The sequence below is a fragment of the Lactuca sativa genome, chromosome 8 (genome assembly GCF_002870075.4).
Source record: "Lactuca sativa cultivar Salinas chromosome 8, Lsat_Salinas_v11, whole genome shotgun sequence".
In the NCBI taxonomy this organism is placed as follows: Eukaryota; Viridiplantae; Streptophyta; class Magnoliopsida; order Asterales; family Asteraceae; genus Lactuca; species Lactuca sativa.
In genome coordinates this window covers 158,549,567-158,561,182 of record NC_056630.2, presented here as the reverse complement: position 1 = coordinate 158,561,182, position 11,616 = coordinate 158,549,567, and the positions used below count along the sequence as shown (strand labels likewise).

Genomic DNA, 11,616 nt, shown 5'->3' with positions numbered 1-11,616 from the left:
CAATGTTTGATGTTTTAAATAATTATAATGATTGAAATTAAAACATTAAGCAAATAAGTTTTAAAAACTTTAACACTAACGACAACTATAAATAACATTAAACCATATATTATATTTAATTTTATTAATGTGTAACTCACGAGTAGAAGTTATTAAAATGATTGAGATAATGTAGTTATAATAGATGTATATATTATCATGTAATTCAGAATAATCAATATATTATATCAATTTAGTATACGAATTATTATTTCAAATTTAACAACAACATTATTGTTATATTTAAAAAAAATATATATTTGTAAGGATTTCAACTATGTAGGTGTTTCTGGGCAACGCGCGGGCATTCGCCTAGTTTAATATAATTGTATGACAAGTAGAATAATATGGTGTCAATCTATTAAATTCTCGATGCATTGTGGATCTACTAAAGGGTAGTGGGGTAAAAACCAACATATTAATGCATGGATAAATGTTTTATCTTCTCGCTTAACGCATTAACCTGCTGCTTTATATATTAGGTAGAAAAGAAACACCATTATACCTATATCTTACATTAAGTCCGCTTCTAAATAAAATAAAAACAAAAAAATGTAAGTTGTTGTTTATATATACATATATAGCGAACATGTAAGTTGTTGTTTATATATACATATATAGCGAGAAATGGCCAGCATGAAAGTTATTCGTCAGGTAAGAATTTGTGGGTGGCATATTGCATTCAAGCCGATTCATCTATACGACTTGTTATGTTTCTTATCCAATAAATTATTGTCGACTAAAAATTTAATATTATATGTATTATTTTAGAATAACGAAAATGACACAAATGCCGTATGAACTTTTTAGGGTTCACCCGTTGAGTTCCTAAAGTTTTTGTCGGACTTTATGAGTCCCTAAACTAGGATATCACCTGTTATTTTAGTCCCTGTCAACCCATAGTAGTCCGTTCTAGCCGGTTCGGTGACCTTTTAGACCAAAAAACTCATATTGTGCCCTTATAAAGCGAAAAAAATAATTTCGGGGATCAATCCGTACAAAAAAAAAACTCATTTTCTTCTAAAGTCGATTCACGTTCAATTTGTATTGATCCCCAAACTTATTTTTTTGGCTTTATAAGGGCACGATGTGAGTTTTTTTTTGTCTAAAAGATCACTGAACCGACTATTATAGATTGTGTGAGACTAAAAGAGCAAGTCATATCCTAGTTTAGGGATCCATAAAATTCGTCAAAAACTTTAAGGACTCAAAAGGTAAATTGTAGAAAGTTCGTAGGGCATTTGTGTCAATTTTCCAATAGAATAAAACTCAGATTAGTTGTTTATCATATGAAAGAAGACTTTGAAGGCAGACAAAAATAAATTTGGAACAAATTGACAAGTAGCTTTCGGAAATTACTAAATAATAACTAAAAAAATGTCTACTTGAAAGAAATCAAAGACATCAAATTAGAAAAGCCTTGGTCGTCCTTGGTTTAAAGTGTAAGCGTTGTTTATTTCATTTATGTATTTAAAGGACTACGATTACAAATCATCCATAAATTTGACAAAGTACCAAGCAAAAAGAGAGTTGAACTAATACCAGCAAAGAAGGTATGTTTCCATCCTTGCTCATCCTTCTGTGATTCGGTCCCTTTGAAAAGGTTCGTTTGTATGAACTCATTAGTGCCGGGGTTTTTTTTTTTTTTTTTTTTTTTTTTATTATTATTATTATTATTCGGTCTTTTCCTAAAAGAATTTTGTAGAAAGTTTAAAAAATTCGTCTCCCTTAAAAGTTTAAACGATACTCCTCCTTGGTATATTAATAAGTGGAAAAACTTTATCTCTCTAAATTCAAAAAATAATTGAGAGAATTCTTCATCTTATTGTTTTACTGGGGTCGAAAATATTCGGAAATATTGTTAACAATTTTTTTCTGTTTTTAAAGAAATTCAAGTTTTCATAAAACTAATGAAATGCAACTTTTTTTTCTCTGAATCAAAATTCATTTTGAAGGTTTTTTATATATTCTATGTTATGAACTTTTCAAAAAGAAATTTTAGAAAATAAGATTATTTACATATATCAAAAAATTTGTTTCAAGATTACATATTTTAATAAAGATAAGATTGAAATGTTACGATATCAAATTTTATGATCCAATACTTGTTAAAATAATATGATAAAAAAAATTACGATTCAAAAATTTTATGATCTAATAATTTTTATGACCCAAAAATATTATAACTCAAAAATAATATTACTCTTAACATCTTATAATTCAAAAATCTCATAATCTTTAAATTTCAAACTGTTCAAAAATCTAAAAGAAAGTAAAAATATAATCCAAAAAAATAAATAACATAAATAAATAAAAATGCTACAAAGATATTTATGAAAGGATTAAAAATAAAAGCAAAAAACAAATAAAAACACTAAAAAGGTATTAACAAACATTAAAAATGAAAAAATCTTATAAACAAAGTAAACAAATAAAAATATTAACTGTGTCAATGAATGTGCATCACATGCGACTCAAATTCAAGAATTATGTTTTAGGTTTGTTTTAACTTTTATAAAATTGACTCGCTTTTTTACGATAATTTGGGTTTTTACGCGATCCAGACATTTATCTGTGTATCTGCATGTCTATGTATCTATGTATGTAGAGAGTGACAATGAAACACTACATGTACTAATTCTCATATCGCTTTTCAATTTTCTTTTTCTCAGCGGAAATTAAGCAAAAAATCCTAATGGAAAACCGAGATATGGATATCATTATCGATACCTTCAAGCTTGTTGTAAATTCCGTGAAAGAACAAAAAGATACCAACAATTTTTCACGAACTATTAACATGGTTCCTAGTGGTTTCCGAGATCTTAGTCCGAGTTCTTTCGACCCTCGTGTGGTCTCTATTGGTCCTCTTCATAGACACGACGAAGCTCTACAACTATTTGAAGACCAAAAAGCGACTTACGTAGATTCTTTATTGCAGCGTGTTCCTTCCCCACCAGAACAAACGTTAAAAGAATGTTTGCTTAAGGTGGTTGCTTCAATAGACATGATAAGAGCATCTTATCCACGCATCGAGAAGGCCTACAGTGACACTGAGCTTTCCACAATGATGGTTATGGATGCTTGTTTCATACTCGAATTCATTCTCATGATTTCCAAATCCAGCGATGATCAAAAACAATTGTTGCGTGGCTCACCTATGATATATGACTTAGTGCTGGTAGAAAACCAGATCCCTTTCTTGGCTCTTAACCTCATCTTTGACCTCACCATTGCCAAATCTCAACTTACAACCACTCTTAATGAGCTTCTTCTTGATCTTGTACAATTTTTCAACATCTTTGAAACAAAATTAACAGTCAGTGATAGAACTGTAGATTTTCATCTTGATCATATTCTTGGATTTCTAGAAACATGTTACTGGCCATCACTGAAATATACTCCTTCAGAAGGACTACCTGGTTCAGCAATCCACTCAACTATAGAGCTGAATAGAGCAGGGATTATCTTTACTCCTTATCGAGATGAAAGATGGCAAATGACAATGGAGTATAAATCATCAAAGTTTCCCTATTTTTCTTGGTTTTGGTTTAAGCCTAGTCTTAGAATGCCAGTACTACGCATTGACAACATCACTGAGTTGATTTTAAGGAACCTCATTGCTTACGAACGAACATCTACCTATCCTAGTTATATGACTTCATATGCCGCAGCAATGGATATGTTAGTCGATACTCAAGAAGACATTGCTAAGTTGATAGAATCAAAAGTCGTTCTCAACCATTTAGGCTCAAACCAAAAGGCTACAAGTATGATTAAAAGCATATGTGCACCAAATCGTTTGGAAAACTTTTATTATGTTGATCAGTGCCAGGAGTTGGATGAATACTACAATAGATACTGGCCGAAAAACATTGCAGTATTGAAGGGTACATATTTTAGTAGTCCATGGAATACCATTGCTCTACTTGCTGGAATCATCCTCTTTGCTCTTACTGTGGTTCAAACTATCTATACTGTCAATGCAGCATAGTGCGAAAATTGTTTTGTGCAAATGGTGTTGGAGATATAATCTAGCCTTCATGGAGTAATTAAACAGGTTCTTGAATCACAATTAAGATATGTATAATAAGTAATGGTTTCAATCGTTCTTATGTGAAACATTGTGATGATTTGAAAGCATTAGTAACTGATGTACCTGTCAATTGACAGTTACACAAAGCGACAAAAGAGTACATATATGAATAATGTGATGTAAAATTGTTGTAGTAATCATTAATAAAGAGTTATATTTTTCTGCATAAAAGGAATTCTTCCTACAATCATTTATCTTCAATGTTTTCTCCAACATAGTAGTTTTAGAGGGTGGTTGAGAAGAAAATTAGAAACACATAGAAGACAAAAACAGAAATAGGAGAAGAAAGAGATGAGGGTTGGTACGCCATCAGTGGTAGATCATTGAACACAATGTAGGGTCTTTGGTGTCCTTCACAATCATCAATTGGGAAGAAGATTAAAAGAAAAGAAAACACGGAATCATTGAAAGAAGATCCAGCTGAATGTTTTTGGTATGTTTCTGAGTGATTGTTGTTTTCATGGAGATTGTTGGTGGTATGCCCTACCTTTTATGAATCGTGTGTAAGATTCATACTTGCTTGTGCTTGTTATTTTTATTGAGATTGGCGAGAATATTGTACACATTGGTGTTTCTTTTGTGTATCAATTATTAGGACTTGTAAGAAGATCATAAACACGGCATGTGGTTATGGTAATGTGTTGGGATATGAAGTCTTGTACAACATGGAGCACTTTGAACTCAATGAAGAACTTAGGATTCATGGAGCTTGTAATAAATGAATGGATCACCTGAGAAGGGAATGGATCTCCTGACAAAGGAGAGGATATGTCAAAATGACAAGAGATGCCACGAAGTTACTTGATATGCCACCAAAGTGACATGATATGCAACCAAGTGACTTGATATGACACGAAGTGAATTGATATGTCACCAAGTGACACAATATGCCACAAAGTGACTTGATATGCCACGAAGTCACTTGATATGCCACCAAGTGAATTGATATTCCACGAAGTGACTTGAAACGCCGCGAAGTAACTTGATATGCCATGAACTGACTTGATATGCCACCAAGTGACTTGATATCCCACGAAGTGACTTGATATGCCACCAATTGACATGATATGCCACCAAATGGTAGGATATGCCACCAAGTGACAAGATATGTCATTCAAGAGGTGGATGTGCCATTCAAGAGGAGGATGTGCCATTATGGAACATGATGTGCAACCAAGGTTCATGGTGTGCCATCATGGCTCCTGATGCGCCACTCGGGAGTCAATTTCAATAGGATGCTCATGATTGTCCAAATGTTGCTCAGAAGGACAAAGATGCTCATATAGGATGTTCTATGTGGCTGATGCGCCATCATGATGCTCCATTCTTATACATGATGTGCCATTGTGATACATGATGTGCCATCATGTGTTTTGGTTGATGCTTATGAGGTTGATGATTCTAGAAGCGCATGCATGGCATTCTGTGATTGGTTGAAAATTAGGGCATCCCCATTATGGGCTAATTATGGATACGCCTGGCCCATCATAATCAGAGTTTCCCATTGCTTGTCTATAAATAGGTTCATATCTCCATCATTGTTAGTAGTACATAAATTTCAAAAGAGCAATCATTGTGAGGTTGAGAGCAAATCCTTTGGAGCAGTTAGTAAGCAAGATAGATTCTTTTGTTTTGAGAACTCAAGGGAGGTGTAACCTTGGTGTGTGATTGTAATTGTTCTTAGAAGTTTAATAAACTTCTCTCTCTCTCTCTCTCTCTCTCTCTCTCTCTCTCTCGCCCATGGATGTAGGTAACTTTAACCGAACCACGCTAAATATTGTGTTCATGTTATTTACATTTTTTTCAGAAGGTTTATTTCTTCAAGTTCACGTAAGTTTGTTTTTTGATAGTTGTCTGAATTGCTTAACTTGTTTGTTGTCACCCAACAAACTAGTATCAGAGCTATGGCTGAAGATGGGAGAGTTAATATTAACAAATTCAATGGTCACGATTTTAGTTTCTAGAAAACGTAAATCAAAGACTATTGATAGATGCCATTTTATGCATCTTTTAAGGTAGTTTTTATTAGAATTTTGCATCATTTTTGTAACATTTTTATTCCAGGTAATTTCCCTTTTTTCCTTTAACAAAAAAATTCTTGCATTTTGGTCCCTAACCGAGTACGTTGGGTATACGCTAAGAGTACACTAGGCGTATTGGCTCGATAGATTGGTCGTAGAAGCACGCACAACGGGGCGTACGTCGAAGTATGCATGGCGTATGATCACCTAGGGTAAACCCTAATTTTTAGGGTTTATGCCCTATTTAAACACCTTAAGTTACTCTTGGAGCTTCTTATGAACATCGTCCACCTCTCCAAACCCTGAGAATGAAACCCTAATTTCCATTTAGCTTGGAAGTGACTTTTCAATGTGTTTTTGGTATCTTGAAGGAAGAAGAACTCTTGAAGGTTGCATTGGTGTGGTTGGAGCTTGTGGATCCAGAATCATCACCAACTTGGAAAGCGTTCGGAGGTATCAACGTCTTAACTTGACGGGTCATTATGTTAGATCTAGTTAGGTCTTGTTTTTGTGCATTTTATGGTCCTTTAATTCATGCTTGAGAGTATGAGCTACTCCAGAAGCTAGAGATGGTAGATCTTAGCACTTTTGATGTCCCTTATACATAAAAATGCAATCTTGATTTGTTATATTGGACCCTGCATCAGTTAAGATTATTATTATGGGTTTCATTGGTTAAAAACAAGTATTGGGCCCCATTAAGACATGCAAAGGAGTAAAATTGCCAACTTTACTTGTTATAACATCATTTAGGGCCAGATCTGAGAAGTGGACTTATTGGCTTAACCAATTTAAGCACTTAATGGCGAGTTGGGCGTGTTGTGGACTACGCTGGGCATACCCAGCTCGTACATAGCATGTACTAGCCAAAGGTTGGGTACACAGGCATAAATCTAAGTAAGTTGGTTATACTCATTAATTGTTGACTTTCATTAACTTTAGTGATTTGGGACATATTTGGAATATTAGGGTTTCATGCCTTGTTGAGCCACCAGTCTTTCTGACTTTAGGCCATTGTTAGGCTTCAGGCCTTCTTTGATTTGGGCCCATAATGGGCTTTGGGTATTATTTAGGGATTTGGGTCATATTGGGCTTTTGGTGCTTTTAGGTTGGGCCTCGGTTTTTGGGCCAAGTGAGAAAAAGGGTAAAATGATCTTTTACCCTAGGTGTTGGACAAATGAACTAGATTCCCAATTATGGTTTAGGGACCAATTATTGATTGGGGTTTTATTTGATTGATTAGCGTTATAATTTTCCAATTCAGCAACTCGATCATTTGTTTGACTGACATCAGACTAAGGTGAGTTTGATCACTACACTATAGAACACTACGATATGTTATGTGCTTGTAGTCTTTATGGCTCATATTGTATGTATTATATTCATGTGTGCCTATTTGCTATAAGTATGTAGGGTAAAGTAGACCCGGTACAGTCTTGTGCTGACACATGTGTTGAAATAAACTCGGGGGTGAAATAGACATGGGGATGAAATAGACCTGGTACGGCCTTGGGCCGACACATTAGTTGAAATAGACACGTGGGTGAAATAGACATGTGGCTGAAATACACCCGGCACAACCTTGATTTGGCAGATGTGTATGTTATGCAATATTTTGGGGAACTCAATAAGCTTCGTGCTTACGGTTTTCAGTTTATGTTTCAGGTACTTCAGGATCGAAAGGGAAGATCTCGGGATTATCGCATCGCACATACCTCAATTTCCATTTTATTTAACTATGATGTATTCAGATGATTGATTGACATACTCTGATTTTTCCTTAATGGTTTTATGAACACATTTTGGTTGATCATTTTATTATTATGAAAATGAAATTTTTGGTTTTAAATTTTGGGAAGTTACAAGTTGGTATCAAAGCCTTATTTTGAGGGTTTTGGGCATACTCTCTGTTGTCTCTAAACACAAACTGAGGAGTTGGTAGATTTTTCATTAAATAATTTTTTGACGAAAAGAGTTTTTTAATAAAAGAAAGGGGTGCGGTGCATGCAATCAATCGAGCTCAAGTAAGTTATCCCAAAATACCCATACATATTTTATGTTATGCTTTGAATTCCGAATCTATGAATCACATGTTAGATTAGGGATAAGGATCTGCTCATGATTTCATGATAGAATGATAGGATAGATTCCTTTGTATGCCTACTGCATGAGCTTGTAAACTTGCATGCTAGTACTGATTAGTTAGTGAAAGGATGAACTGTTTAGCTTATGCTTGATTCCGATCACTTGATGCCCAAATGCTGCTTGCTTTGTGATTTTTAGGAGTTCCTATTAACATCAGCTAACTACTAAGCTAATATGTTAAGTTACATATTATTAAGAGTAGATAATTTTAGAAGGTTAGGTTTTAACTCTATTATGTAGCTCTTGTCTGAGTCCAACCGTTGTAGCGTGAGACCTTTCATTTGAAGAATTATCTGGTGTCAGTTATATGTAATTGTATTTATGAGCTAGTTAGAGGGTGTTGGGGGGAGTTCTTTCTAAAATTGTTGGCAAGGAGTGGTGTGGTCGTTACCCTAGGAAAACCTAAGAGGCAATTCAGTGTCGAGATCCTTGTCTTGTCGAGGGTTGTTTGGATTGATAAGGGAGAAACTTGGAGGATTTGGGGTGATCCTTGAGGAAAGTACGGATAGATGTGGAAGGTAGTACGGGCTAGTACTAATGAAAGCATAGGATCCGTACTTGAGTCAAGGAAAGTCATGATGATACCAGGAAGCTTTTAGAATGTGGGATTCATCGAGTATATTCTGATCGTTTATATGACTTATTTTTAGTACGGTGGTCACTCAAGGAGGTTCTGGTAGCAGCTCTGGGGCCAGTGATGGTTCGGTTTCGGGCTCTGGAGTCAGGTTTATGGATGATTACATGAGAGAGTTCATTTTGGCATAGATTACCCGCAATATTATTGAGCAGATTCATGTGATCTTTGGCACGATAAATGAGGGTATTCCAGAGATTCTGGATGAGCGTTTGGGTGCTTTTTGTTCTGAGATGGTGGCGATGGTGGGAGCCTGCGAGCTGACATTGGTTGGCAGATGTCAGGAACGCCTTCCGATCTAGCCTTTGTCCTGAGGAGGCAAAGGTCAGACTTGAATCCTATCTTCTAAAAGACAGAGTTCAAGATTTGCGGGAGGAGGTTGGACACGCCTTCGGAGGCGAGGCGGTGTTTTCGATGACTTAGGAGGATTATGTTACGAGGTTTCGGGCTGAGTTTGTGCCTGTTATTGAGGTTCAACAGTTGGTGAGGGAGTTTCAGGACCTTCGCCAGACTAATAACACGGTGGCATAGATCACTGATATCAGGAATTTTGTGAGACGATCCAGTTGGAAGACACTCGATGATATGATATCATTAGCCAGAGAGAGGGATATTGATTTGGAGATGGAGAAGATAAGAAAGTTGGATCGGGTTCAATGTTCTGAGCATTTGGGAAAGAGGCCCAAGGTTTTTGGTTCGAGATCGAGAGGCCAGCAGGGTCGTGGCCGATGTGGAAATTGCGGCAAGTCGCACGATGGAGCTTGTAGGGGTGGTGGTTCAGGCTACTACAAGTACGGAAAGACTGGGCACTTTAGTCGGGATCGCACAACCCCTACCCAGGGATCGAGTTTGATTCCATTCCATTGCAATCAGAGGGGCCATAAAAAGGCCAATGTTCCGAGCCTAGCGGTGGCAGGACTAGTTACAGCTCCTGCTCCGACGACTTTGAGGATCACGGATGGCCGCTAGGGCAAGGAGGATATGCCTGTTGTGAGGAGCAGGGATTTTCAGCTGCCAGTTGAGGAGGCTCGTACAACACTTGATGTGGTGACGGGTATGTATCTTCTCCTTATCTCTTTATTTATGCTAATGTTTCCAGCTTATATATATATATATATATATATATATATATATATATATATATATATATATATGTGTGTGTGTGTGTGTTATGTTTTAGGTTTGTTCCTTGTGAACGGTATCTCTGCTTTGGTATTGTTTGGTTTGGGGGCAACCTGATCCTTTGTATCTATTGTGCTCAGGGGAGATGGATTAACCATTAGAGGTTAAGATTGTTGATGATCATGATGTGTGAGTATCTAGGGTTCATCAAGGTTGTGTTTTGTAGTTGTTTAGTGAGCGGTATCTGATTGATTTGTTTCATATTCCCCTATGTGAGAGTAAGGTTAATGTAGGGATGGACTAGCTGAGCCCCAATGGGGCAATGATTTATTGTGAGTAGTGGTTGGTGCGTATCCGGATTCCAAGAAGAGGAGAGTTGGTGATCCAGGGATAGGGTGATCCGTGCGGGCGGGTTTTATGTTTAGCATCTAGGGTCAGATGCTATCTTTAGTAGGGTTGTTTTCGATTTGTGGCCTTTGTGATGGATACCTGGGAGAAGGGTAAGATGAATGTGGATGATGTTTTAATTATTTAGGAATATTCAGATCTGTTCCTGGAGGATGTTCCTGGAGTGCCTCAATAGAGGCAGGTGGATTTTTGGATTCACTTGATACCTGGTACAGCTCCAATAGCAAAGGCACCTTATTGGTTAGCACCTCATGAGATGCCAGAGTTGTCTACACAGCTGCAAGAGCTATTAGATTAGGGATTTATTCAGCCGAGTAGCTCACCATGGGGAGCGCTGATTTTGTTCATCAAGAAGAAGTTTGGGTCACATCGGATGTGTATCAATTATCGGGATCTAAATAAGCTAACGGTGAAGAACCATTATCCACTCCCAAGGATTGACAATTTATTTGACCAGCTTCAGGGTGCATCTTGATGTTGCAAGTTTAATCTAGATTCTGGTTATCATCATATGAGTGTCAGAGAGTATGTTACACAGAAGACCACCTTTTGGACTCGTTATGGTCATTACGAGTTCAAGGTGATTCCATTTAGTCTCTCCAATGCTCCAGTCACATTCATGGATCTTATGAATCTCGTATGCATACCTATGCTGGATCGGTCTGTGATTGTGTTTATTGATGACATCTTGGTAAATTCCAAGACCTAGGAGCTGCATGAGGAGCATCTAAGGGAAGTATTGGAGACTATGAGGAGGGAGAGACCATATGCGGAGTTCTCCAAGTGTTAGTTCTGGTTGTGTGAGGTGCAGTTTCTGGAAAACCTTGTCAACAAGAATGGTATTTTGGTTGATCCAGTCAAGGTCGAGGTGGTGATGGGGTAGGAGGTTCCGACCATCTAATATTCATATTTTCCTTGGATTGGCATGTGACTATCAGAGAATCAATCACGATTTCTCCAAGATAGCGGTTCTGCTGACTCGGTTGACAAAGAATACCATCACGTTTCGTTGGGGGCTTGAACAGAAAGAGGCATTTGAGACTCTGAGACAGCGGTTATGCGGGGCTCCAATTTTTTCCCTGCCGGAGGGTATTGAGGATTTCGTGGTATACTGTGATGCGTCGATCATAGGTTTGGGAGCAGTGTTTATGGAG

The 11,616-nt window shown here is 36.9% G+C and overlaps 1 protein-coding gene across 1 annotated transcript; it reads left to right on the top strand.

Annotated features, from left to right (window-relative positions):
- The first annotated feature begins 1,468 nt into the window (after positions 1-1,468).
- On the top strand, positions 1,469-4,675 carry LOC111884076 (UPF0481 protein At3g47200). Its single transcript, XM_023880404.2, has 2 exons — positions 1,469-1,592; positions 2,712-4,675. The coding sequence occupies exon 2, from the start codon at positions 2,735-2,737 to the stop codon at positions 4,028-4,030; it is 1,296 nt and encodes a 431-aa protein (XP_023736172.1). The 5' UTR covers positions 1,469-1,592; positions 2,712-2,734; the 3' UTR covers positions 4,031-4,675.
- Positions 4,676-11,616: the final 6,941 nt, after the last annotated feature.

What these genes read in the sequence shown, in the direction of transcription:
- LOC111884076 (XM_023880404.2), top strand. Translation starts at nt 2,735, where the DNA reads ATGGAAAACCGAGATATGGATATCATTATCGATACCTTCAAGCTTGTT.